The sequence below is a fragment of the Oryctolagus cuniculus genome, chromosome 20, assembly GCF_051225735.1.
Source record: "Oryctolagus cuniculus isolate XC-2025 breed Fujian yellow rabbit chromosome 20, ASM5122573v1, whole genome shotgun sequence".
Lineage (NCBI taxonomy): Eukaryota > Metazoa > Chordata > Mammalia > Lagomorpha > Leporidae > Oryctolagus > Oryctolagus cuniculus.
Genome location: NC_142886.1, coordinates 39,606,865 through 39,634,206, shown reverse-complemented (window position 1 = coordinate 39,634,206; position 27,342 = coordinate 39,606,865). Strand labels below are relative to the sequence as shown.

Below are 27,342 nucleotides of genomic sequence, written 5' to 3'. Positions count from 1 at the left end.
AGCTGGGCTGATCCGAAGCCAGGAGCCAGGAGCTTCTTCCAGGTCTCTCACTTGGGTGCAGGGGCCCAAACACTTGCACCTTCCTCTACTGCGTTCCCAGGCCGTGGCAGAGCGCTGGGTCAGAAGTGGAGAATCTGAATCTCGAACTGGCGCTCATATGGGATGCTGGCACTGCTGGTGGCGGCTTTTCCTGCTACACCACAGCACTGACCCCAACACTGCACTTACAGTGTTTATTATGAAACTTGAACGACCATATATGTGTGTATTACAGAAAAGTGGAGGCATCAAGAAATAATCTGTTTTTTTCGCCAGGGTTGCAGAGTTTGCATAGCTCTAGGAAGAAGTCATTGTGGAATTTGCTATTCTATGAGGCATTTGCACATTAAAGGTACTATAAATACATATTTTTTAAAGATTTACTTATTTGAAAGGCACAGTTACGGGGGCGGGGGGGGGCAAGACAGAGAGAAAGCTTCCATCTGCTGGTTCACTCCTCAGATGGCTGCAGTGGCCAGAGCTGGGCCAGGTCAAAGCCAGGAGCCAGGTGTCCCACGTGGGTGCAGGGGCCCAAGCACTGCAGCCATCCTCTGCTGTGTTCCCCGGGCGCATTAGCAGGGGAGCTGTATGGGAAGTGGAGCAGCTGGGATGTGAACCGGTGCCCATATGGGATGCTGGTGATACACGTTGGCAGCTTTACCCATTACACCACACCACCATCCCCCGGGTGCTGTGAATGTTTTCTTGTTTTGTTTAAGGGGCATCGGCTTCTTTTCAGTGGTTCTCTTTTTTTTTTTGACAGGCAGAGTGGACAGTGAGAGAGAGAGAGAGAGACAGAGAGAAAGGTCTTCCTTTGCCGTTGGTTCACCCTCCAATGGCCGCCGCGGCCGGTGCGCTGCGGCCGGCGCACCGTGCTGATCCGATGGCAGGAGCCAGGAGCCAGGTGCTTTTCCTGGTCTCCCATGGGGTGCAGGGCCCAAGCACTTGGGCCATCCTCCACTGCACTCGCTGGCCACAGCAGAGAGCTGGCCTGGAAGAGGGGCAACCGGGACAGAATCCGGCGTCCTGACCGGGACTAGAACCCGGTGTGCCGGCGCCGCTAGGCGGAGGATTAGCCTAGTGAGCCGCGGCGCCGGCCTTCAGTGGTTCTCCACACGGTGGGATTGTGGTTTGTGTGGCTCAGTGTGGGGTCATGAGGTGGGATCCCCATGTAGCTGGGGAGTGAAGGGGGGGCAGGGCCAGGTCTGGGTTTCACCAACTCCTCCTTTCTTTGCCGTGTCTTTCCCAGGAGCCTTCACGTAAATGGGTCCAGTCATGCCTCCCAGTAAGAAGCCAGAAAGCTCAGGGATTAGTGTCCCCAGCGGACTGAGTCAGTGTTACCGGGGCAGCGGTTTCTCCAAGGCCCTTCAGGAAGACGATGACCTCGACTTCTCCCTGCCCGACATCAAACAAGAGGAGGGGGCCATGGAAGATGAGGAGCTGACCAACCTGAACTGGCTGCACGAGAGCAAGAACCTGCTGAAGAGCTTTGGGGAGCCGGTGCTGAGGAGCGTCAGCCCCGTCCAGGACCTGGACGACGACACGCCCCCGTCCCCGGCCCGCTCCGACCTTCCCTACGATGCCAGGCAGAACCCCAACTGCAAGCCGCCCTACTCCTTCAGCTGCCTCATATTCATGGCCATCGAGGACTCTCCGACCAAGCGCCTGCCCGTGAAGGATATTTACAACTGGATCTTGGAACATTTCCCGTATTTTGCAAACGCGCCTACTGGGTGGAAGAACTCAGTGAGACATAATTTGTCGTTGAATAAGTGTTTTAAGAAAGTGGACAAGGAGCGGAGTCAGGTAAGCCTCTTGCGTCCAGAACTCAAGTTCAGTGCTTTCTGTTTTTTGCTTTTTTGGTTATAATTTTTCTCCATTAAAAAATGAATCTCTGTTGACCATGCTGAGGTAGCTGTTGTAGGTGGATTTCATTTTCCTTCTTGTGGAGGGTGGCGAATACCTTCCTTTTCTTAAGCATTGAGTTGTGTGGTTTTTAGTATCTGTGCATGTTGAGGTTTCCCATCGGTGTGGTTCCCATCAGCACTGTGATCCAGAGGGTGTGCCCTCCGTGTGGATGGGCCACTTCCGTTTTAGGCTTCAAGCAAAGATCTGTCATCAAAGGGTGGCCATTAAGAAAAAAAAAACATGGCATCACTCTTCTTTCTGAATACTTCTCAGCTCGGATACAGGCAGCTTCTCCAGGGTTCTGGAATCAGTGGACAGTAACGCGCATTTGGAGGAGACTTGCACGTCCTTATCTCTGCCTAAGCCAAACAGAAGCATGTGTTGCAGGTAACCTTTTATGAAGCTGGTGCATGTGAGGATCCTTCAAAAAGTTTATGGAAGATGCATATTATGAAAAAACTATGTGTGGATTTCCAAGAAATTTTTACATCAAAATAAACTTATCTTTTAATTCTATTTTCCATGAGCTTTTTGAAATATCCTGGAAAGTGACTGTGGCAACTTTGTAATTCTGTGAGTATGAAAAATTGGCTCCGGGTAAGGTTCTCATTAGAGACTGACTTTAAAAAAGTTGAATTTTGACTTTAAAGCCTTAGCTTGTGCTTCGTGGTTGGCTAGGGAAAGATGGTTTTGATTATTTGCTTTTCTTAGATGGAATATACTAGGAACAATAGGACTGCAGTCCACCGTGAGACCTGGAAAAGAAAACTGTCACCTGAAAAGGTCTGAGAAGTGAGATAGCTACGGTGACAATAAGTTGCCAGTGTAATTCCCTGTGCAGCGTTTTCATGGGACTGGGGTTTCTGGCCTTGCATTATATGTTGGTGATGCAGCTGTGTGCAGCAGGTGTCTTGTTTTCATGCATTTTGAAGTTCAGGTTTGGGTGCAGAGCCACTGTTGTGGGGTGTCAATAGCCAGGCAAGGTTGGGGGTCTTTAATTTCTTTCTCTCCAGAAATGACTTTGTGGAGCCCAGGGCTGTTGTCCTTGACTTTGGAGCGTAGGAGTGGCAGTGCTCCTGAGGATGGAGAGGCAGGGCTGGAGGGAAGAGGGGCAGGGTTGTAGGCAAGGAAGAGGGCGCCAGGTACAAAGGAGCTGGGTCTATGTGTGAATGTGCATATTCCTTCCCCAGGTGTGTATTGTTAGGTAACTGGAACAGCTTGTCATCAAGTAGGAGGAGCCTTCTGTTCCCACAAGTCCACCCCACCCCCCCCCGCCCCGGGCATCCCAGTTTGGGCGTTTGGAGACCCACTTCTGGACTTGGCTCTGATGCGTGTTTGAAAATCATTCTTTGAACTGAAGAGAATCTCACTGCTCTCCTTGAAGAACCGAGCTGGTGGTGTGAGAAGCTTCTGCGTGCGGGAGTCCCCGTGGCGGGCAAGGTCTGAGAAAGCATTCCCCTACCTAGAACATAGAGGAGAAAGTGCTGAGCCCCCAGGGCCGCGTGTCCATGCTGTAAACCATTCTACAAGTTCCTGCGTGCCTGTGTCTCCGTGTTTGACATAATGCTGCTGCACATAAAAGTAATTTAGCAAATGCACACTCTGAAATGTTAAACAAGACCAACTCCCAAGTGTGCAGCAAGACTTGGGAGGACTCGTCTGTCAGCCCTGGTGGCTGGTGTGTGTTTGGGACACCTGAAAGAACTCTGTCCCTTCCCCCCTGCCCTGCCCCCTGGCCCCTCAACCTGCACTGGTTTCTGGGAGTCATGTTTTCTGGCTGTGCCAGTTGTCACTCTGGATAGACAGAGACATCAGCTGTTGAAAGGGGGCGGTTTTAAACTTGAGATTGTTAATATTATGAACTGCTGAGTTCTGGCTTCTTAGCCATCCTGACTTGTGTCGATGTGTATCTGATCAAGTGCTAGTCAGTTTTCTGGTTGGGAGGTTGTTCCCAGTGTTTGTGAGGCGTGGAACAAGCAAGGGCTGTGAGATTTTCCTCTTTCCCTGGGGTCCCTGCAGGCCAGCTGGTGGCTGCTGTGACCCCTGCAGACTCCTGAGTATGCTTCTCTGTGGTCTGTGCTGATGGGACACTGGCCCTGGCCCGTTCACTTGGGGTTTTCTGCTAGGCTCGCCGAGTGAAATGGGATGTTTTCGCTCTGATACTTTGCCCAGCGACAGCCCCGTCAGTCCTCCAGGTACACTTGTTTCTCCCCGGGGAATTGTTCTTGGCCGTAGCTCCCACTCTGAGGTTTAGCTTCAGTACGGTGACTTAAATACACCCAAATATTGGTGCGAAATGCATTAGACAAAGGTGAGAATGGAAGCCTTGCAAATTGTGTGCCCTGGCTTAGCCATTCCATTTTGTTTTTAAAGATTTTACTTATTTATTTGAGAGTTATAGAGAGGCAGAGACAGAGAGAAAGGTCTTCCTCCACTGGTCTACTCTCCAGGGCTGAGCTGATCTGAAGCCAGGAGCTTCTTCTGGGTCTCCCACGCTGATGCAGGGGCCCAAGGAGTTGGGCCATCTTTCACTGCTTTCCCAGGCCACAGCAGGGAGCTGGATCAGAAGAGGAATGGCTGGGACACGAACCAGCGCCCATATGGGGTGCCGGCGCTGCAGGCGGAGCCTTAGTCCACTACGTGACAGCACCGGCCCTGAAATAAAACAACTTATGATTAGGTGACCCTGAACACAAGTGATGTCCCAAAGATGGTGCAACCATCTTTTCCCATTAGGTCGCCTGTCAGTCCCCACGATGCCCTCCTCTGGGGGACACCAAGGCGTCCGTCTTTTTGGATCTCCCTATACCCTCTCTGTGTCCTCCATAGTGTCCTGTGTCCTTTCTATCCCAGGCCTCCAACCTGCATTCACTTGTTTTGTTCTTTCAAAAATGCAGGACATGTTTAAGCTGGGCATAGCAGTGAGAACGTGGAATCCTGTGTGGTCCCTGGCCCTGAGGGCTTGGCACCCTACCCCACTGGCAGCTGTTGGGCTCAGCTGTTGCAAGAGGGGCCACACTGATTGCATCAGAATCCACCTGCGACACTTAACAGCACTGTCCTTTCTTGGGTCCTCACTGGGGAGGTGGATTCTGAGGTGGCTTGGGAGGGGCTTTTCATGGCGGCCAGGTCTTGGAATCCCTGAGCCAGGTGCATCTTGAAATTTTTCTGATCACTGAGATTGCATTGATGAATTAGTCAGGGTGTAGTAGGCAGTTTTGTTGCCATTTTAGGTCTTAAACGACTTCAAAATAGATGGGCTTTCTTCTTTCTTTTCTTCTTCTTCTCCTTTTTTTTTTTTTTTTTTTTTTGTAAGATTTGTTTCTTTGAGAGAGTGACAGAGAGAGACAGACATACAGACAAAGTTTTTTTGTCTGCTGGTTCACTCCCCAAATGACCGTAATAGCCAGGACTGGGCCAGCCTAGAACTCCATCCAGGTCTCCCATCTGGGTGCAGGGGCCCAAGCACTTGAACCATCTTCTGCTGCTTTCCCAGGCGCATTAGCAGGGAGCTGGAGCAGAAGCAGAGCAGCTGGGACTTCTGTATGGGACACTGATGTTGAAAGTGGCAGCTTAACCTGCTGTGCCTCGACCCCGGCCCCTTACTTTTAAGTCACGGACTGTTTCAAACATACATAGAAGTAGAGAGAGTGGTGTATGAGTCTGTTACTCATCACCCCCATGACCCGCATCCAGCTTCACTGGTTAACCAGGGCTTACTTTGCTTCATTCTTTTTGTTGTTCCTCCTTTGAATATTTTGAAGCGAATTCTGGATCACATTTAATTTTACTGCAATATATTTCAGTATGTACAAGAAAACTTACTGATTTCTTGCATACTCCCCAAACCAGTAATCTGCACCCCACAGCTCAAGCGAAATGAATAATTTCTTTGGAGTCCCCTAATGCCAGGAACACACTCAGATACCCTTATTCACTTGTTTATTTGAGGGGCAGAGAGAGATTGTTGCTATCTGCTGGTTTGATCCCTAAAAGTCTTCAAAGAAAGTAGGAGCAGGGAGCTCAATCCAGTTCTCCCGTGGGGGTGGCAGGAACCCAGTCACTTGAGCCATCGCCGCCACCTCCCACGGTGCACGGTAGCCTGGATTCGAAGGTGGAGATTAGAACCCAGGCATCCCAGTACAGGAAGAGGACATCTTTCCCGTTAGACTAACTGCCTGCCTCTCCTCAGATAGCCTGGATTGTTTACACAGTGTTTGTTTGACTTAGGATCCAACCGTGGTTTACCTTCGACTGTGATGTCTTTTAAGTTTGTTTTAATTTCCAGCATGCCTTCTGCTCTCCCCTGTCTCATGCCCTTGTTAAGGAGAGCCATGGGTTGGACTCCAGGAATGTCCCCACTTGTGTTTACCTCCTTGTGATTTCTTTTAACTTGTTCCTCTGTCCACTGGAATTTCCTGTTACTTGGTAAGCACTGAATCGCTCTGCTTCCCCCAGAGGGCTTTATAGATGGCTTCAGGTCCCTCTTGAGGCCTGGTGGACCTGCTCGCAGGGGTGCTGAGAGCTGGCGCTGGGTTCACGTGAGGTCAGCAGTTCCTACGTAGAATTGTTCCACATCTGCCTTTCCTCTTAGGGTTTTGTCTCTTGCCCAAGTCAAACCAGGTACAGTTTGAAGTCTGGGATTGTATTTTTTTTTAAAAAAAAGAATTACTTATTTATTTGAGAGGCAGAGTTACAGAGGGGCGGAGGGAGAGCGAGAGAGAGAGAGAGAGATATCTTCCATATGCTGGTTCACCCCCCCAAATGGCCACAATGGCCAGAGCAGGGGCCGATCCAAAGCCAGGAGCTTCATCTGGGTCTCCCACATGGGTGCAGGGGCCCAAGTACTTGGGCCATCTTCCACTGCTTTCCCAGGTGCATTAGAAGGGAGCTGGATCAGAAGTGGAGCAGCCGGGAGTTGAACTGGCGCCCATATGGGTTGCTGGTGCTGCAGGTGGGTGCTTAATCTGCTTTGCCACAGCGTCAGCCCCGGCATTGTATTTTATACCTCCTCAATATGGACCTTAGGGCTGTAAGATTAGCATGTCTGAGTACTCGTAAACACAAAGTAAAGGACAGTTCTTCCTTATGGACTGGGTTGTAATGGCTGAGGTATGTGGGCTTCTATTTTTGTGTTTTTTCTTCACTTGTTCTCTTACCACATTAACAAAACACATTGTTACCAGAAGGCTTATAAAGGGTACACTGGACAGAAGTGTGTTATGTCCAGAGCTGAGTGCTTTGAGTGCAACCTTAGCTAATGCCTTACAAAAGTAGACAGTTACTTGTTGGCTGAAAGAGGTCTGAACTGGAAGGCAGGACCCTGGGTGCTAGGGACTTTGTTGTAGATATTGTTGTTTGTTTTGTTGTAGATATTGTTGTTTGTTTCGAAAGGAGAGAGCGGGGGTGGGGGGAGAGACCTTTCATTCCCTGACTCATTTCCCACATGTCTGCTGACAGCTGAGGCTGGGCCAGGCTAAGGCCAGGAGTCTGGAACTCAGCCTGGATCTCCCATTTGAGTGGCAGGGACCCAGGGACCTGAGCCACCACCTGCTGCTTTCCAGGGTGAGCATTAGCAGGAAGTTGGGTCTGAAGCGGAGATGGGGCTTGAACCCCTGGACTCTCTCTCACCTGGGGTGTGGCACCCTGTATGGTAACTTAACAGCTGTACAGATGCCCACCCTTGGGTGCTGGTTTTGATACCATCAGCAGCTGCCTGTCTTGGGGGTTCTGTTTGTTCATGCACAGAAGCAGGACCTGATAGTACTCAGGACTTTTTATCCTGGGGGCTTTAGTTCTCCCAGGATCCCATGATTCTGTTTGCTTTGTTTTTAGATTGTTGATGGGGCTTGGGACCTGGGAAAGGTAAGGAAACACTTAGAACAGTGGTGGACGTTTCTGGCACTTGCTCTGTGCTTTCCGTGTGCGATATCCCATTCTTCTTTTCTACATCCCTACGAGGGAGGGCCTGTTATTTTCCTTCTCACAGAAGAAGAGGAGTTAGTCTCTGAGGGCACAGGTACCGTGCTGGAGATCATGCAGCTGGTAAGCGGCAGTCCAGCTGCTCCCTCTGGTTCCCACCAGTTCTGCAGGACCCATGCTCACCCATTGTACTGTGTTACACCTGCTCAGTTTAGTGGTCGGTCATGGTAGATGATCTCCGCATACTTCCTCTAAGTGTTCTACGAACATGGGCTATCAGGGATTAAAATAACCCAGATAAACCCAGAATTAACTGCGGGGATGCAAGATAGAGCAAGGTAAACACAGAGGCTGTATTTGCGCTGTTGCGATGGGACCAAATTCTATCTTTGTCAGTACACATAATGGCCTTGCATTCGTACAGTGTGTATCACTGCCTTCTCAGCTTCTGGTTCGCAAGCTCCGTCCCAGGCCTCCTGCCTCACTGGACCCCTGTGCTGGGATCTGACCCACGCAGAAAACCCCTCCTCCTTGCATAGACACTCTTTGTACAAGTTCTCCCTCCACTCCCTGCCCCTGTGCTGTTTGTTTTACCCTCCTGGTTGATGGGATTCCTTTTCAAAATTTGAAGATGAGGCTGCACCTCCAGCTGACAGGCAGCAAACCCCAATGGCCTGCCATTCCCTCTTGTTAGTGGTGTGAATGTGGGGTCCAGAACGTTTCCTTTCCTGTGGCCCTGGTCACCATACCTGTGTCACTGGTGGTCATTTCAGAAGGGAAAGATGGCTTGTTAATATTTTGATCAACAGTTCTCTTTTGAAAAATGGCACAGCCTAGACCTGATGGAGGTGATGTCCGATAGGTGCACCTGCAGAAACGTGGTGAGGTGTGTAGAGGGTGTAAGGTACTTCTGTGGTCCTGGGCCGCTTGGCGGTCTCGTTCACCCTCGAGCTGGGGCTGCCTCAGAAACCGCTCTGGCAAGACAGCCTTGTCCTCCCCAGTGCCCACTGCCCGCTGCCCCCCGGCTGCTTTGTGCTCCTGTGGTCTAAGCCGACACAGAGTCAACCTCAGGAGGTTGGGACTTGACCAGGGTCTCGGCAGAGCCTGCACTAAGCAGACTGCGTGTCACGGGTGCTCACGTAGGAAGCTTTTCACATGAGTGGGATCCCTGAGGGTGGTGTAGTGCCCTTGGCACACGCTCCCCAGCCCATCATACCCTTGGGTCCTTCTGGATTCTGCTGCTTCGTGCTTCCTCCAGTCGAATGCCCTGGTGGGGCCCGTTTCTGTTGTTGCTCTTGCCAACTGTTCATTGTTTGCTCATTCATTCAGCAAACTCTTAAAAGTACCTACCATCGTGAGTGCTAAAGGGACACACAGTTGAGCGGAGCGGGCCTCTGTCCAATGAGGCTTCCACAGAACCTTCCTTCTCCAGAGAAAGCCCCTACTTCTCTGCTCTTGCCCTCGTTTGCTGTGTGTGTTGCACCTGTTGCTTTTCTGGCCTTTCACAGATGCGCTGCCCTTCCAAGTCTCCACAATTGACCCCCATGAGTCTGTACCAGACTTGTGGGAAGCTTGGTTCTCCTGGGCCTGAGGATGCCACTCTCCTATCTGCCCTCATTACTGTTGAGACAATGTTGCATTCTCTTTGGTAGGGTTTTGTTGCACACCAGTAGGTCTACCAGATGCCTGTTCATTGAGGTATCGCCCAGAGAGCCAACCAACAAGAAATTGTTTTCAGAGCCTTCCCTGTTGAGTTTGAAATCATTTTAGCTGCTGGATAATTCTCTGCAGTAAATAATACAGGAAGCTGCCACACTGACCTCCTGTTGGAAAGTCCTGGGTTTTGCTTTTTTCACAAAAAGTTATGGGTTCTTCAGATTAATCTGTGCTCTTGCATGGAGCCCTGGGTCATCCTAATGCTCTTAAATCTTGGCTAGCTCGCGGGAGGTTTTAGATTTAATAGGACGTGATATTACCTTCCCAGTGGACTCATTTTGCACCTGTGAAGATGAATTTTTTTAAAAGGCTATGGTAATGTTGGCTTTGATTATTTAGGTCTTTAGTCAACAGATTTTAGTTTCCTGGATCTTTTGAAGTGTTCCGTTCCTCTTCTCCATGCTTGTCATTTTCACTTGTTCGCTGCTTCCCTCAACGAGTGTATTTAACTTGCCCTGTGTTACCCTTCGGCCATAGTGATTTCCCCAGTAGCCTCCAGTGTTCACACTGTAGGACCTGACGTGAGTTGTTCTTGCAGAATGCCGTCCTGTTCATGGGCCACCAGTCTCCTGTTACCTCTGGTTTCCTGGATTGCAAAGGCTTTCGCTTCTTGGCTATCCTCTGCTGCATTAGCAGGGAGCTGGATCAGAAGAGGAACATCCGGGTCTCAAACCGGCTCCCATATGGGACAGCGGCATTGCAGGTGGAGGCTTAGCCTGCTGCACCACAACACCAGCCCTGGATGGGGAGACTTGAATAGGCCCTCTGCTAGGGGATGCTGGCATCACAAGCAGTGTCTTTACCACTGTGCCACACGGCTGGCCCCAAGGAAGACTTTACATTGCTCTAGGAGCTTAAGTAAAGCACCAATGCCAACACTTTTTATTATTTTTAAAATGTCTTAGTTACTTTCATGTACTGGAAAGGCAGAGTGATACACACACACACACACAGAGAAATCTTTCATCTGCTGGTTCACTCCTCAAATGCCCACAACAGCGAGGGCTGGGTTGTGCCAAAGCCAGGAGCCCAAAACTCCATTTAAGTCTCCCATGTGGGTGTCAGGGGCCCTCGCACCTGAGCCATCACTGCCTGCTGTCTCTCAGGATGCATTAGCAACAAGCTGGATCAGAAGTGCAGTAACTGGGACTCCAAGCAGCCCCCTGATACTGGATGCCAACATCCCAAGCAGCGGCTTAACCTGCTGCACCACAACACCTGCTCCCTGGCCCATTTTTTTAAACATTCCAGCTAATCAAGGTTTGCTTCAAGATAGTCTAGTTAAATTGCATTTAAAATCTTCAAAAGCCATAGTTTGATAGAGCTGAAGATGCAGTCCGTGCCAAGTGTGATAAGAAGAAAAGCCGGGACATATACGGTTGAAGATGGAGAGTGGTGTGAAGTCATTCTTATTAATAATCGCTTGATGGTTTGCTCTGTAAGATTAGAGAGAGTTCCCGGAGCAGGATGAAACCTGTGTGTATGTGTGTGTGTGTGTGTGCTTGTTTGAGTACCTGTGCTTGTGAACTCAGTGGGAGATAGTCAATATGGGCAGCTTCTCAGGGGAAAGGCTCTCCAATTACCTCTCCTTCTCTGCCTTTCGGCCTCCCAGGGTGTGGGGGACACCACCCCCCCTCCACCGGGCCCCATGGGGTCCAGTTCAGTGTTTCCTCCGTTTATTGCAGCTCTGTGAAGTGCCTCCTAGAAGGCTATGAATGTCCTTCTCCAGGGACGGGACAGATAAGTGGCTGAACTAATGTCATTAGGCAGCAGACAGCAGCTCGCAGAGCATTTGCACACAGTGTGTTTTTAGAAGTAGCGCCCGAGTCATGTGAGCGCCCACTCTCTCCTCATGGCTGTAGTCGAGGGGACAAGAACTTGTGGAGTCTCCAGGGCTCGGAGTCCAGGCGGCTTGACCCAGAGCTGGGAGCCAGGGTCACACTGAGTGCTCCCAGAGTGATACTTCACCCAGCGCAAGTTCCTTTGTGCTTCTCCATAGATGCAGTCACAGAAAGCAAGAACTGGCATTTGCAGCAGTGCTTCTGAGGCCTTGCAGAGCACTTAGTTTGCAAAGTAAAGATTAAGACTCTGCCCTTAGAGAATAGAAGTGGCTTCAGTCATAAGCTTTTGCAGCAGTGGTTCGTGCAGGCTACACGTTTGTGGAGTGCCAGGTGCTGTGCCCGGAGCTGGGGGTGCTGCACTCCCTGGAGGTTCTGGGACACCCACAGGCTGAGGTCCTGTGGGTGAGGAGGCAGTGTGTGCCGAGCAGTGGTTCCACACGTGGACAGGATAGGTGACAGACCAGATAGTGATGCATGCAAGGAGGGAAGTAAAACTGGGTCCTGTCCTGGGGAGGAGTGGGAGGAGTGAGGCTTCCCAGAGGAACTCGCTGGGGTGTGCCTTGAATGGCAAGAGAGATGCAGGTCGTGCCAAGTTCTGGGCAGAGGGAAAAGCAAGTGCAGAATCCCAAGGGACAGAAAGAAAACCTGCAGGAAATGTGTTAGAAACAGAAGAATTTGACGTTTTAAAGGAGCAGGAAGGGAAATATGTACTGGGGGTTTGTTCCAGTGGTGCATGTAAGAAATAATGGAGGTGCTGGTGTTGGGTGTAGCGGGTAAAGCTGCCAGCATCCCATATAGGCACAGATTCGTGTCCCAGCTTCTCCAGTTCCAAACCACCTCCCAGCTAATGACCTGAAAAAGCAGCCGAAAATGACCCAAGTGCTTGGACCCCATCAGCCATGTGGGAGACCTGGATGAAGCTCCTGGCTCCTGGCGTTAGTGTGGCCCAATGATGGCCGTTGCAGCCATCTGGGAAGTGAACCAGCAGAGGGAAGGTTTCTCTCCCTCAGTCTCTCTTCCACCCTCGCCCGTAACTTTGAGTTTCCAAATAAATAAATAAGTAAGTAAGTAGTTTTTAAAAAGGAAGAATGGAAATTATGCTGGCTTGGACTAGGATCAGAGGTTGTAGATGACAGTGCACAGGGAAATTTGGGTTGGGAGGTGGGATGGGGCCAGAGGGAAACAAAATGTTAAATTAGACCATGTTAAATTAGACACGGGGTTTGGACACCTGAGTGGAGCTATTGGGAGGTTTTAAACTCAATGGATTTTAAACTCCATGGAGAATTTGGGGAAGAATGATGAATCAGGGACACGTTAGTGCAAGGTGGTGCAGACTTGAGTTTTTCTGGATTAGCTCTCAGTCAGAAAAGAGGGAGAAATCAAACCTCTGTTTCAGTCCTGATAGGAAGTTATCTTCCTATTAGGATTTGAGTAGAGAATTCATTTTAAGATATATTTAGTGTGGCAAATAAAAACAGAAGAGGTTGTATTTAGAGAGAGAAACTCACAATTACTGTGCCAGTGACTTACTGGTAGCTGTTGTGGTTACTTCCTGGAGTTCTGCAGGCAGAAGAGGAGAAACTTTGGCTTTTTTGGAGTGAGGATGTAGCTTCTCAATTCGCTCTGCAACGGTCGCATCCCGTTATGACGAGTTACGCTCTGCGGTAAGCATCCCGTTTACCAAAGTCCCCCTACTCCATGACTTCTGCGAGTTCCCTGCCATCTGGTCCCTGGCTGGAGAGAGGAATTTTTCTTGTGTATGTGTCTCCATAGCAACGAGTTTGCAGTTGATATGGAAAGTAAGCAGTTGCCTTGGCAACGGAGTTACTGATGTGGCAGCTCCCTCGCTTTCAGGGAATGGGTAAGCTGACCAGACTAGTTTAGGTGCATCGTGTAGGGCGTTGTAACATAGGGCTCACACCGGCCCGTGTCACCCAGTCCAGCCTTAAAAGAGTTCACAGCCCCTTCCCCCACCCCCCAGAAGGAGGGGATTACAGCAGTAATAAATCAGACAAAAGTAGTTGCTGTCAGTTGAAATAGATTATAAGTGGGATCTCCTGGTGAAATTTATTTAGTTTAGCTTCCAGGAGAATGCCGTAGTCAGGGCACATTTGGTTGCAGGGGAAAGAAAGCCACCCAACAGTCGGCTGAAGTCAAAGAGCGCCTGTTCCAAGCTTGTAATCACGCATCCCATGGGCCAGTGCTGAGGAGCTACAGAGCACATCACAAGTCCACAGCGACTGGAACCCTGTGTCCCACTGTGGCCGTGTGGCTGCTGGTCCCTGCCTTCCTCTGGGGATCTAGGCCAGCCTTGTTAGCACGTGGCCTCTTCTCCTTGGCCCTCCACGCCTGCCTCCTCCCATTGGAGACTTGCTGTGCTGGAGTGTGGATGCCCACTCCTGTGCTGTGGTCACCGCAGTGCCCCGCAGTGTCGGCACCACCATCTCTGTGTGGTTTCTCTACCATCTCTCCAGAAACTTGGAGCTGTCTTCTTCCTGGGTCAGGTGGCTGCCCCGGGATCCAGAGCCCTGCTTGGACCATCCCTTCACTGGGATTGACCAGAGGCTTGGGCTTGAAACATAATGCCAACCAGAAATGTTTTCTGGAAAGCCTTTGATCTTCGGAAAACATTTTCCTAATGAAAGTAAGAATAACAGGGAGCTTGTGAGTGATGTGTGCTTCCTTCCTTTGGTGTCTGTCCCCTAGAATGTCTCACAGGTGATGGAGATGAAGATGCTGGGGTCTCCGGCTGTTCTGGGCCCCCTTTGTGCTTCTCTCATTCATTCCTGGCAGTTGCAAAACTACTGAAGTTTTTCTTTCTTTGGTGGCTACTTCTTCCTGCCTGCTGCCTCTGGGTTGCCTATAATTGCCAGGTTGAGTGATTACTAGATGTTATGAACTCTGGCCCCCTGATTCACATAGCAGTGTCGGCTCTCCAACATACCTTGTCTTAATGTCCTAGATGAAGAGATTGGGCAATAGTTCTTGCTAGCCATTGCGTCCCAGCCCACGTCATCACACTGGTACTTTCAAAATGTGGAAGACTGTTAATGACTCAATGCCAGGATCTGGAGGTAAAAAGAGATTGGGCAAAAATAAAAAAAGACCAGGAAGGCTACAGGATGGCTTCTGCCAATTGCCAGGGAATTGGCCAAAGACCAGAATAAACATGGGTTGGGAATCCATTGGAGAGATGATCCCTGAGGGTTAGTAATGCCACAGGAAAGAAGTGCAGATAGAAGACAGAATTACATTCATTGGTTCCTCTGGGGTGGCCATGGCTGGGATTGGTGACAGGGCGAGAGAGGAGGTCACTCGGGCCATCAGAATTGTCTTGGACACAAAGGAGGGAATGCATATGGGGGAAGAGCGAGAAAGCAGGAAGTGACATTTTCACAGAGCCTGTTTGGGATTGTGCAAGCGTTCATATCCGTGGTCTTTCCAGCAACTATCAAGCCGGTATGTAAAAGGTCAGTGACTTGCTGCCAGGTGCTGAGCCACTGTCTGGGACTTCTTTGCTTCCCTTCACCCCAGTGGGCAGAAGCAGAAGATTCCTGTGGGATGGAGAGAGGAAGTAGACTGAGGCCAAGGGTGGGGTCCCAAGCACCAGTCCAAGAAGCTGGGACTTTGCTCCATAGACAGTCAAAGCCCGTGGACACTGCTGAGCTTAGCTGCAACCCCATGTGCAAGTCTGGCGGCTCTGATGCCTTGGAGAGTTTTTGCAGCATCCTTTTCGCCCCAGCAGAAGTTCTTCTTGCCCAAAAATTTATGCAGGAAAAAGGCCATGGCCATTACTGAATGATTTCCTGTAGATTTGACTAACTTGAACCAGATTTGTACATCCAAAAGCAAGAAAATCATCCTCTCTAGCCCCTTTCTCATTTTAAGGGTTTTGCTCTTACTTTTTTCCTTCATGAATTCTGTTTTAATGGACCATGGCCTTTATTTGTTGGTACCACCGATTCCTATTAATGTCTTGGCTGTTCTCGGATTTCGGTGTCGGAGGAGGGAATCACACCCGCCCTGCTGCCCCTTGGCTTGGAGAGTGTTCTGATACTGATGTTGCAGTTTTCTCTCGCCCTGTTTGAGGTGGTGACTGAGGTGTTTCTGCCTTTGGCATTGAGGTCGGCATGGTACCATTAACCCTCTGGTTCTGTAGGCAACAGGATCAGCAAGTGTGTGATGGTGTTCATCGCTGGGAGGCCAACTGTACTTCCTGAATTCTTGGAATGTGGAGGCTTTTGCATGAGGCACTGAGGAGTAAGGCTGGGTCCCTGGGGGGATACTTGGAGGTCATCCCTGCCTGCTTCTGTGCCTCACACCTCGTCCCCTGACCGTGCCTCCTAAGTGCGTCTGCAGCTGTCCGCTCCTCTCTAAAGCTACTGCCGCTGCCCTCTGGAGGCCCCCATTGTTTGATGGTCATTCCCGAGCCTCCTGACCCCCAGCCCCCTTTCCTGACCCCCTCAAGTCCCTCATCTCTAAAGGATGCAGTGATTGCCTGGGGTGATTTCGTTCAAAGTGCCTCTGTGACCCCCCTCTCATCAGAAATGCACATTTCGGGGCCTTGGCCCAGACTTATGGGATGAGAATTTCTGGTGCCGCCTCCTGGGAATCTGCATTTAGCAAGTTCTTTTTTACACTGAAATTTGAGAAGCAGGGCCTGGAGGAAAAGTGCAGACTCTTCAGCAGAGCCCATGAGACGTCTCTTTCACTTTCTGCCATAGGACTGTTCAGGGGTGTAGCACAATGGCCCATAACCAACAATGTAGCCCTCAGATGTATACAATGTATAAGTTGTAGCATAACCATCTCAGGCCTACACTTGTCATGTGTTTCTTTAACATATCCCATCTTGTTGCATTCTCTCTTGCCGTTCCACTTCTCACCCTGCTTGCTGTGTTCCTTTGAAGTAAATCCCAGACATCTTAGCATTGTACCTGTGAATGCTTCAGAGTATCTCTCTAATAGTTTAAAACTCTCAAAACACCTGCATATACCTTCACAACCACCGTAAGATCTGAAACAAAAAGTAACCATGATTTTATGTTGTCACCTAAAACACAGTCTTTTTTTATATTTATTTATGTATTTGAAAGGCAGAGTTACAGAGAGGCAGAGAGAGAGAGAGAGAGAGAGAGAGAGAGAGAGAGAGAGAGAGGTCTTCCATTCTCTGGTTCACTCCCCAAATGGCCACAATGGCTGGAGCTGCCCCGATCCGAAGCCAGAAGCCAGGAGCTTCTTCTGTGATCTCCCACACAGGTGGAGGTTGGGCCATCTTCTGCTGCTTTCCCAGGCCATAGCAGAGAGCTGGATTGGAAGTGGAGCAGCTGGGTCTCAAACCGGCACCCAAATGGAATACCAGCACTTCAGGCGGCAGCTTTACCCGCTTTGCCACAGTGCCAGCCCCCACAGTTGATCTTTAAAAGTTTTCCCATTTGTTAAAAACAAAATTCCCAGGGGCTGGCACTGTGGCTCACTTGGTTGATCCTCCGCCTGCGGTGCCGGCACCCCATATGGGCGCCGGGTTCTAGTCCCGGTTGCTCCTCTTCCAGTCCAGCTCTCTGCTGTGGCCCGGGAAGGCAGTGGAGGATGGCCCAAGTACTTGGGCCCCTGCACCCGCATGAGAGACCAGGAGGAAACACCTGGCTCCTGGCTTCGGATCGACACAGCGCACCGGCCGTAGCGGCTATTTGGGGGATGAACCAAAGGAAGGAAGACCTTTCTCTCTGTCTCTCTCTATCTCTGTCAAATAAATTGAAAAACAAACAAACAAACAAAATTCCCAGAGGTTTGTTCACATTAGGATCCAAAGAATGGAGGGCATTTGATTATGTCTCTCTCTCTCTCTCTCTTTTTAAAGATTTATTTTATTTATTTGAAAGAGTTACAGAGAGAGCTAGAGCCAGAGAGAGAGAGAGGTCTTCCATCCACTGGTTCATGCCCCAAATGACTGCAATGGCCAGAGCTGAGCTGGCCAGGAGCCAGGAGCTTCTTCCAGGTCTCCCATGCGGATGCAGGAGTCCAAGAACTTAGGCCATCTTCCACTGCTTTCCCAGGCCATAGCGGAGAGCTGGATTGGAAGCAGAGCAGCCGGGACTGGAATATGCGATGCCAGCCTGGGGCTTTAACCCGCTGCGCCGTAGCCCTGCCCCCTCTCTCTGTTTTCAGCTGTGCTCCTTGCTCCTTCCCCATCTCTTTCTGTTTGAGGGGTCTGTGTTCTCCTTTGTTCTCTTCTCCAGGCAGTATTCTGGTGCTCCCATCCATGAGGCAAATCCCAGGACTCCTGTCACCCGAAATGGCCTGAGTCCAGGACCGGCTTTCCTTTGCATACTCTGTTCCCTCTCCTTAGACTCCGCTTCCTCCCTTTTCTGGACGCTGCCTCTCAGCTTTGCATCCACCTGAGTGGCAGCTCTGAAAAGCCTTCCCCAGACCGTCCCTCCCCATGCAAGGCTCGGTTCCCAAAGTGCTTTGTCCGGTGGTTTCTGACACATGTTTGGCAGAGGGGTTATCTCTGGGTTCTGTTGCCCGCTGTGACCTCCTTTTGCTGCTCTCCTCCTCGCCCTGAAATCGGGGGATGGGGAGCCACATCTTCCCCATTATCGCATCCCCTGAGACCAGCGTGTGGCCTAGCATATGGTGGGTCCTCCTGACATATCTCAGGACAGAATGGATATGCCATAGGCCACTGGTTGTGTTAATCACGTTATACTCGGCTCAGTCCTTTCGAACACTTGACTGTTTACAGTCAGTAAGGTTTGAGTACCCTCTGTGAGTGGCTTTCTGTAAGGAGGAATACTGCTTCCTAAGTTTTCTTGGTCCACCCTAATACCATAGGTTTGGCCAGGTCATTGTCTCTTTCTACCTTTGCTGGCCCGCAGCCGCCACCCTTCCTGTTGTTGCCATCACTACCACCAGCTTATCAAGAATTAATCGAATGAAGAGAGGAAGCCCAAGTCTTAGCACTACTTGTGCTGAGCAAGGAGTGTTCTCCAGATGGGAGAGACAGTGGCGGCCTGAGGATGCCATGCAGGAGGCGTGGCCCCTTTCCATGCAGCTTATTTAACTGTAGACACCACTCGATGATCTGTTTTGTTAAGGTGAAGGTGTGCGTAGTAGATGCTTCTTTGCTAAGGTTATTACCTATGATGCTTTGGTAGGGTTCTTTCTGCTGGGATCCTAGAAGATGATGTTGGCTTATAGATGAAGAATCGGAGGTGCAGCATGGAGTGACCCTGAAAACCCACATTTCAGGGCAGGCGTTGTTGTAGAGCGGGTTGAGCTGCCACCTGCAATGTCCACATCCCATATTGCAGTGCCTAGGATCAAGTCCCACTTCTGCTTCTGACCCAGTTTCCTGCTGACGCACCTGGGAGGCAGCAGAGGATGGTCCAAGTACTTGGACCCCTGCCATACATGTGGGAGACCTGGGTGGAGTACCCGGCCCCTGGCCTCAGCCTGATTCAGCCTGGCTGTTGCAGGCATTTGGGGAGTGAGCCAGTGGATAGAAGATCTCTCTCTGTTTCTCCCCCTCCCTCTATCACTCTTTCAAATAAACAAATAAACAATAAGTAATAATATTTAATGATACCACTCCTGTATCGCGCCCTAAACTTTCTCTGAACTTATGCACTCATTCAGACAGTGTTTTCCTTTGAGCTCATTCATTCATTCAGACATGCTTCATCAACAAGCTGAGTCTGGGCACCGAGCACAGAAGGTGTAGTCTCTGCCCTCAAGGGCTTTCCAGTCCAGTGGCAGAGGCAAACATGAAGGATCAGTGGTTGTGCCAGCCGGCGTGCGCCTGTGCACAGGTGCTATGGGCGGGCAGCACAGGGCCGCTGCCTGTGCATTTTCTTAAATGTTGACAGTGTCTGTTGCCAGGGATGGTTTATGCAAAGAAAGCCTGGATGGCGCACAGAGCAGCGAACTGGTGTTAGCAGATGTGGTTCTGACCTAATTGGTCTCTAACCAGATCGTGCCCTGGGGATGATCCTTGCAACCTCTCTGAATCTCAGGCCCCAGCCCTGCCTTGTGGGCCCACCATGTCTGCCCCGGTGTTTATTTGGTGTTTATTTAGGGTGACTCATCTGTCTGCTGAGCTGGCCCTGGGCCGTGGTTTCCAAATTACCTCTGACAGAGGATTGTGTGTTGTCCCCCAGCCCCGGGCTTTGTTAGACGCGTGGGGTGAGTGCCAGTCCCGGGCCGTGGTCCGCGTCCGTAACCGGCCTCTGCACAGAGTGACCAGAGACTGTTTCTGCCCACAGCAGAGGAGCCTGAGGTGACCGCCTCCACAGCAGGGTTGTGTGCCAGTGTGTGAATCCCAAAGCCTTCGGGGATGCGTTGGAATAAAGTCCTGTCCTTGTCAAAAGACCCTTTCCCACACAGGACCAGCCCAGTTCAGTTGTATGTGACCTCCCAAGCCCTTCCCGGGCCGTAATTAAAATCCCAGGAGGCTGCGTGCTGGGGGGTTGTTAGCTGGGCTTCCCCTGGGCCCTCGGAGCGGGGACTCTGATCTCTCCCGGGGCTCCCAGACAGCAGGTGGGACAGACTCTTCCCCGTGCTCTCCTCCTCTTGCCAGGCCGTGGGAGTAGAGAAACAGCTTCTTCTTGGGGCAGCAGGATTCCAGGTGTGTGTGTGGCCCCCTGCACCCTTAGCGTAACGTGTGCTCTGCCAGATGTCTTAGGCCAGGCATGTCCACATGAGGCTGTTTCTTTCTTTCTCTAACTTCTCCAGACAATGCCCCTTTATCAAAAAAAGCCTTACTCAACTCCCAGGGAAGGAAGTCCGGACCTGGGAAGGCGGGCTTGATTGCCTTATCCTTCCTCCCCAAGTTCCCGCTCTGCACAAGTGGTAGCTCTGGGCTTGCTCTCCTCTGCATGCGCCTCGCTGTGGCATGCTGTCTCTGCAGGTGGCATTCATGGCTAGCTAGTGATTTGGTGAGCAGTGCTTGGATCACATGAAATCTAATCCCAGCTGATCTCGTCACCTCCCCCCCCCCCCCCCCCCCCGCCACGATGTAAAATGCTGGGTTCACATGCTATGTGCCAGTCGTTCACCCGGTGCCGAGGGCTGGTGGTTTGCTGGGAAGTCTTGTTCGTGGCCCTCCCCTGGCCATGGTAGACTGAGAGCCGGGCTTACATTTAGTGACTGGGAGAGAGCAGTGGAGATCTGTGAACCATCATTGCGGGAGTGGCAGCTGGTTGACACAGTGTCGTTGGAGTTCTCGTGGTGCCTGTACAATCGCTTGTCTGAGCAGGTGTCGTGGGCTGTTGTGTCCCTAGATAATGTATGTTGTGGTTCTGATCTTTGCTAGCTACTAATTGTGACCTCGCCACCTTTTTATTTATTTATTTATTTTTTAAATAAAGACATAGGGTCTTTGAAAATGTAACCAAGTTTAAAATGAGGTCAGACTGGATCAGGGTGATCCCCAAGCCATTATAGCTGTTGCCCTTATAGAGAAGAAAAGAAGGGTGAGTGTTTGGTCTGGTGGTGGACACCTGTTTCACATCAGAGTGCCTGGGCTGGGTGCCCAGCTCCTGACTCTGACTTGTTGCTAATGCAGACCCCGGGAGGCAGCGGTGATGGCTAAGGAAGTTGGGTCCTTGCCACACCAAAGGGAGTCCTGGATTAAGGCTTGAGCTCCTGGCTTTGGCTCCGGCCCAGCTCTGGCCTGTTGTAGGCATTTGAGGAGTGAATCAGTGGATGGGCACTCTTTGTGTCTCTCTTCAGATACATGAAAAAAAAAAAAAAGAAGACACACATACAGGGAGAATAGAATGCCGTGTGCAGATGGAGGCAGAGGGTGGAGTGATGCATTTATGTGCCGGAGAACACCCCGGATCTAGGTGCAGTGCCTGCCCAGCGTTTCTTCCCCTGGGCCTGTCTAAACCTTGAGCAGGGAGGGGGCAGCTCTGGTTTTTGGGGCAGTATGTTCTTCCGCACAAAGTCCTTTTGGTTAAAACACGAAATCCTGAGACCCCATTTGCAGAACTGTGAATGAAGTCAGACGAGCCCTGGAGGGACTGGGTGGCGCCATTAATGTGTCGAATGCTTTGTTCGTGGTAAGACCGTGTGAGACTGGCCTCCGGCTTACTGGGCATCTGAAGGAACTGGCTGTCTTCCCTTTGCCCAGTGACACCACGTGTTACTGCTGAGAGGCAGTCTCAGGCTTAAATGCAGGTAGCTTTTCCAGGAGGAGGGCACGCTCTCTGCCCTTGGAAGCAAGTCAGGCTGGGGCCAGTGATGGGCATGTAGGCTGCCCCTGGGGCCCAGGGTCATTCTCACTCCCAAAGTTCTCAGCCTCTGTAAGTGACCTCCGGACACCAAGCAAAAAGTGAATGTAGTTCCTGGAACCTGTTCAGTTCACCGGGCCCACTCTTAACCTTCGCAGCCAGAGAGAACTTTCTGGAGGTAGATGTGGACTGCTTATGCTGTCAGCAGCTCCTCACTTCTGAGGCTTTGTGCTGCTTTCTTCCATGACCTTCTTTCCTAAGCAGAAAATCCAGGGACTGTTGAGAGAAACTAGACTCCATCTAAGTCTGGACGTGGCTTTTGAGAGTCAAGCTGGGGGGTGGCCCAGACCCTGGAGGGGATCAACAGGGGTGCCCCTTGCAGCATTGTTGGGGAGGGGGAGGGACTCAGAGGGTTCTGGAGATCGGGGTCCTGTGAGTGAATTCAATTGCATTGGAGCTTCCTCGGGCCATTTTGATTTCCTTAATACCTGGTACTTTATTTTGCTTGCCGCTGCCCCCTCCCCCCAATAAAGGCACATTTAATAAAAGAATTCTCCAGCATCCAGTACAAAGTGATACTACTTGTCAGTTTGAGGAAAAAGCAAATTGTCTGCTCTGTGTGTTGGGATTTCCTCTTTAAAAAAAAAAAAAAAAAGCAGCTTAGAGAAAATCCCTGAACATAGTTTCCTGATTGAAAAATATATTAGTGGATTTCAGTGCTTTATCATTTTCTTAAAGTCACAGTTTTCCTTACTTAAAAATACAGATAGCTTGAAACGTAGCCGAACACACTGTCAGTGCACAATTTTTTCTGGTTTACAAAGCTGGAAAAAAGATCTCTATTGCGTGGAACTATGGAGTTGGAGGTATGGATTGTTTCTTGAGTCCAAACCTCCACGGCCAAGAGGGTAGCAGTGCCCCTTGAGCTGTGGGCAGGCTGGGTCACCCTGGAGAGACCCCCACGGTCTCTGGCTCGCGCGGTCCTGCGTGGAGGCCGTCACCACAGTGAGGTTTTCAGCCCCTCCACCTTGGCTTGCCCGAGCTGGCAAATCCGTTTCCATAGCTTGTCCGGCTTTGCCCTCACTGCACCGTGTATTTGTGCAATCATTTGGATTGTTTGTGTACTTTGCCCTTGTTTTGTCAAAATAAAAATGACAAATTAGAAAGGTTACTGACCAGAGTTATGAAGAGTGTAATTCTCCTAAATGTGGTCATTGTGCAAGCGATGGCAGTCGTTTGGCACAAGTCCTCTGCTTGGTTGGGCACCTGCGGGAGTCCATGGTTGTGAGGGAAAAGAAGAGGCGGAAGGGCACCGGTGCAGGGCTGTGGCAGAACTGTGCCTGCCTGAGGCCAGGAGGGTGGGTGTGTTTCGATTTTGTAAACTCTCTCTCCTTGTTTTTTGTTTTAATCACTCTGAAAAGGAATGCTCCTTTTATACTTTTTAATAAAGAGGTATTCTGTTGTTTGAAAGGCAGAGTTACAGAGAGGGGGAGTGACAGAGAGAGAGGTCTTCCATTTGCTGGTTCACTCCCCAGGTGACCACGATGTCCCGGGCTGGGGCTGGGGCCAGGCCGATGCCAGGAGCCAGGAACTCCATCCAGGTCTCCCATGTTATTTGCAGGGACCCAAGTTCTTGGGCCATCATCTGCTTCTTCCAGAATACACATTGGAGGAAGCTGGATTGGAAGTAGAGGTGGGACTGTATCCCAGACCCCCATGGATTGGATGTGGGTGTCCCAAGTGGTGGCTTAACCTGCTGCACTCAGCGCTCACCCAGCCTTTATACTTAGGAGGTGTGTGCTGTGACACCTAAGTTTTTTACCCTATACGTTTTCTTTCTTTTTTTTTTTTTTTAAAGAAAGATTTATTTATTTTATTTGAAAGGCAGAGTTACAGAGAAAAGGTGAGAGAGATTGAGCTCTTCTGTCTGTTGGTTGACTCCCCACATGGTCACAACTGGGGCTGGGCCAGGATGAAGTCAGGAGCCTGGAACTCTGTCTGGGTCTCACATGAGTGCAGGGGCCCCAGCACTTGGGCCGTCTTCCGCTGCCTTCCCAGGCACATTGGCAGGGAGCTGCATTGGAAGTGCAGCAGCCTGGACTCGAACAGGTGCTCATGTCGGATGCTGGCACTGCAGACGTGGTTCAACCCACCACACCACAACGCCGGCTGCACATACTGCTCCTTACACCCATTTTCGGGAGAGCACCAGAGGTGGAGAAATGAAAGGATTGCTTATAAAGCCCACGCAGACCTCCTGTAAGTCCCTCCGTGGGCTTGGTCTGGGTGAGTCTGATCTTGGCAGTCAGTCCTCCTGGTGTTTCCCGCAGCCCTCCTGGTTCTCATCCCCCGAGAATCTCCTGTTTCTGGATCACATGGCCCTAGAGCCCCCCCATTTCTATGGGACCCCTTCATGGACACAATGTGGTGTCACAGACCATTGAGGGTCAGTGCCACGTGGGCACCAGGCAGCGCCGAGCTGCCATGAGCAGCTGTGGCCCCCACATTGGGCCCCATCAAAGACTTGGCCATTGGCCTCAGAAGTGTCTCACTCTTGATTGTCCTGCGGCTCATCCAACCTGCCACCTCGCCTGTCGGCTTCCAGTTCTCACGACACCTCTTCAGGGACAGCGCTCCCTCCTGTTGCTCTCGGTGGGGACCTCTCCCCCAGGGAGCACCAGCTCTGCTCATACATCCATTTGCTGCTTGGTTGCCATCTGTCTTGTCTGCACGCAGGCTGCACAGTTAGTCTGTCCCAGTGTGGAGGATAGCACCTTGCACTGGGGCTCCGGATGCTCTGCCGAGGGAGTGGATGGCACCCTCATTCTCCTCCTCGGCACTCTGCAGCCCCTGGACCACTCACAGGAACTTCCCCAGTTTGCTTGGGGCATCCCAACCCCCTCCACCCCTGGGTTGCAGGTGCAGCCTTCCCTGTGGCCTGAGCTCGGGTGTCCTCGTGGCTTATGCCGCCCATGGAAGGGAGTGCTCATCTCCGTGACTCTCCGGACCCTGCAGAGGCTGTCTCCACCCATTTAGCTCTTATTTACTATTTGTTTTTGAAAGATTTATTGAATTTATTTGAAGGAGAGAGAGAGACAAAGAGAGAGGCCTTCTATGTCCTGGTTCACTCCCCACACGGCCACGATGGCCAGTACAGGCCAAATGCAGCAGCCAGGAGCTCCATCTGGGTTTCCCACATGGGTGCCATCTTCCGCTGCTTTCCCAGGTGCGTCAGCAGGGACTGGATTGGAAGCAGAGCAGCCAAGACCCGAACCAGCGCTAACGCGGAATTCCGGGGTCACAGCGCCAGCGGCACCCCCATTTATCTCTTAATTCCTGTTGCTGCCTTGCTCAGGCCTGCTGCCGGAGACTGAGTCCCTGCCCCACAGTACCCACAGGGCCTGTCCCCTGCTCTACCTGGGTGCCAGGCCCCGCCCCCCTGTCCTTTCTGAGTGCCCCAAACCAACTTGTTCCTCAGGGCTCCATTAAAAACCCATGTCCTTAACTGAGTCTACTCCCGATTGGACTCATCTCTCTCTCTGTTGCCCTTGGCATTGACAGCCCATCAATGCTGTTTATAATACACTTTTTAATAACAAAATCCGCCTTCTAATGAAATCCAGAGCAGTGGTGATGGCTTTCCGGAGCCAGCCAGGTCTGGCTGCTGCCCCACTTGCCATCCGGGTGCCTGTCAGCAGGGTGGCTCCCAGTGACGAGCTGTGTGTTGTCTCCCGTGAGAGAAGGCTGCGGTTGTCTGAGGGAGAAGAGAGGTGATGACAGTACTGCCCCTGGAATGTCCTAGACACTCAAGGACTGTGTGGGCGCAGGGAACTGAAGCAGGTCCCACCTCCGATTTCTGTGCTGTGACCCTTACCCCCAGCGCGACTGTCTTTGGAGAGAAGGAAACCGAAGGGCAGAAGAGGCCGTGAGGAAGGGGCCCGGATCTGACCGGGCTGGCGGCTTAGTGAGAAGAGGGAGAGCGGGGTCTGTTTCCCGGGTGCACGCGGGGCAGCTGTCTCTCTGCAGGCCAGGACAACGGCCCTCACCTGGAACCAAACCTGCCGGCACCTTTATCTTGAACTTCTCGGCCTGCAGATCTGGAGAAACAAAGTCACAGGTGTTCTGTAGGGCAGCTTGGGCCACCTTGCGCTGGCTGCTTTCACGATGGTTAAGACATGATTTGTCGGGGCGGCGCTGTGGTGTAGCGGGTAAGGCCGCTGCCTGCTGTGCCGGCATCCAATGTGGGCACCGGCTTCCTCCCTCCCTCCCCCTCCCCCTCCCCTTCTCCCTCTCCCTCTCTCCCTATCAAATAAATAAATGAATCTTTAAAAAGAAAACCCACACGATTTGTCGAGCTGGTGTTGACGCACATGTATGTGTTGAGCACCGTGTCTTTTAACCGTGTGTGTGTAACTCTGCATTCCATAACCACGTTAGGAGACTGATGCGGTAACTTGCTGAGGTGCTGCTAGCCTCTCTGTGCCAGGGTTTCCTCTGCAGCCTCACGTCGTAGCCTTGGTGCAGTGGAGTCTCCTAGAGTTGCACAGTGCACGACCTTGTTGACTGTCTGTGACGAATCCAGTGCGTGGGAGGCCGCGAGTCTCTAACTCCAGGCTCCTGCTTCCACCTGCGAGCAGGCGGTGCGTCCCTTGATACCAAGGGCGAGCTCCTGTATTTGCTCTCCAGGGGCACTTAGCAAGTGCTACAGGCACAGGAAGCAATTAAAAAATAATTTTTGGCTCATTAATTTTCCCCAAACACTTAGATCTCCGCACCTGGGAAAAGTGATATCCCCCCACCCCCCTCCCTCCAGCACCAGAGTGCAGGTCCCCTGAGCTGCTACCTGACTGTGAGAGCGCTGTGTGCTGAGCCTGCCCGTGCACTTGCTGAGCCGAGGAAGTAAGAGTCCGGTTTTCAGTGGGTGCGGGCTGCACCTTCAGTTTCCTCACGAGTGAGTGAAAGCGATTCAGAGAGAACGGCCCCAGGGGGTCGCCTTTGCACACCAGTTACGTGAATTGTTCCTTCTCTCCTGCTTTCTTCTCCCTCTCTGTTGGCTACATTTAAGAGCCCTGGGGTCAGCATTGTGGTGTAATGGATCAAGTCACCACCTGCAGCGCTGGCATCCCATATGGGCACTGGTTTGAGTCCCAGCTGCTCCACTTCCGATCCAGCTCCCTGCTAATGGCCTGGGAAAGCAGCGGAAGATGGCCCAAGTGCTTGGGCCCCTGCATCCACAAGGGAGACCCGGATGAGACTCCTGACTCCTGGCTTTGGCCTGGCTCAGCCCTGCATGTGAAGACTTGTGGATGGAAGACTTCTCTTTCTGCCTCTGTCTCTCCCTCTCTAACTCTGCCTTTCAAATAAATAAAGTTAATCTTTTTTTTTTTTTTTTTTTTGACAGGCAGAGTGGACAGTGAGAGAGAGAGAGAGAGAGAGAGAGACAGAGAGAAAGGTCTTCCTTTACCGTTGGTTCACCCTCCAATGGCCGCCGTGGCCGGTGCGCTACAGCCGGCGCACCGCGCTGATCCGATGGCAGGAGCCAGGTGCTTCCTCCTGGTCTCCCAAGGGGTGCAGGGCCCAAGCACTTGGGCCATCCTCCACTGCACTCCCTGGCCACAGCAGAGAGCTGGCCTGGAAGAGGAGCAACCAGGACAGAATCCGGCGCCCCGACCGGGACT

The 27,342-nt window shown here is 51.4% G+C and overlaps 1 protein-coding gene across 35 annotated transcripts in view; it reads left to right on the top strand.

Moving 5' to 3' along the window:
* The window catches only part of FOXN3 (forkhead box N3), a 457,141-nt gene that overhangs the window by 207,158 nt on the left and 222,641 nt on the right, over nt 1–27,342 (top strand). For 25 of the 35 annotated variants that reach the window (XM_089322621.1, XM_089322622.1, XM_070065521.2 and 22 more), the window contains one exon: nt 1,289–1,845. In XM_089322621.1, coding sequence (XP_089178747.1) covers nt 1,303–1,845 — 543 coding nt within the window. In that variant the 5' untranslated portion in view covers nt 1,289–1,302. Of the gene's footprint in view, nt 1–315; nt 392–920; nt 944–1,288; nt 1,846–27,342 lie in introns of those variants that run through there. The other 10 variants (XM_089322625.1, XM_070065509.2, XM_089322624.1 and 7 more) reach the window with 2 other exon arrangements.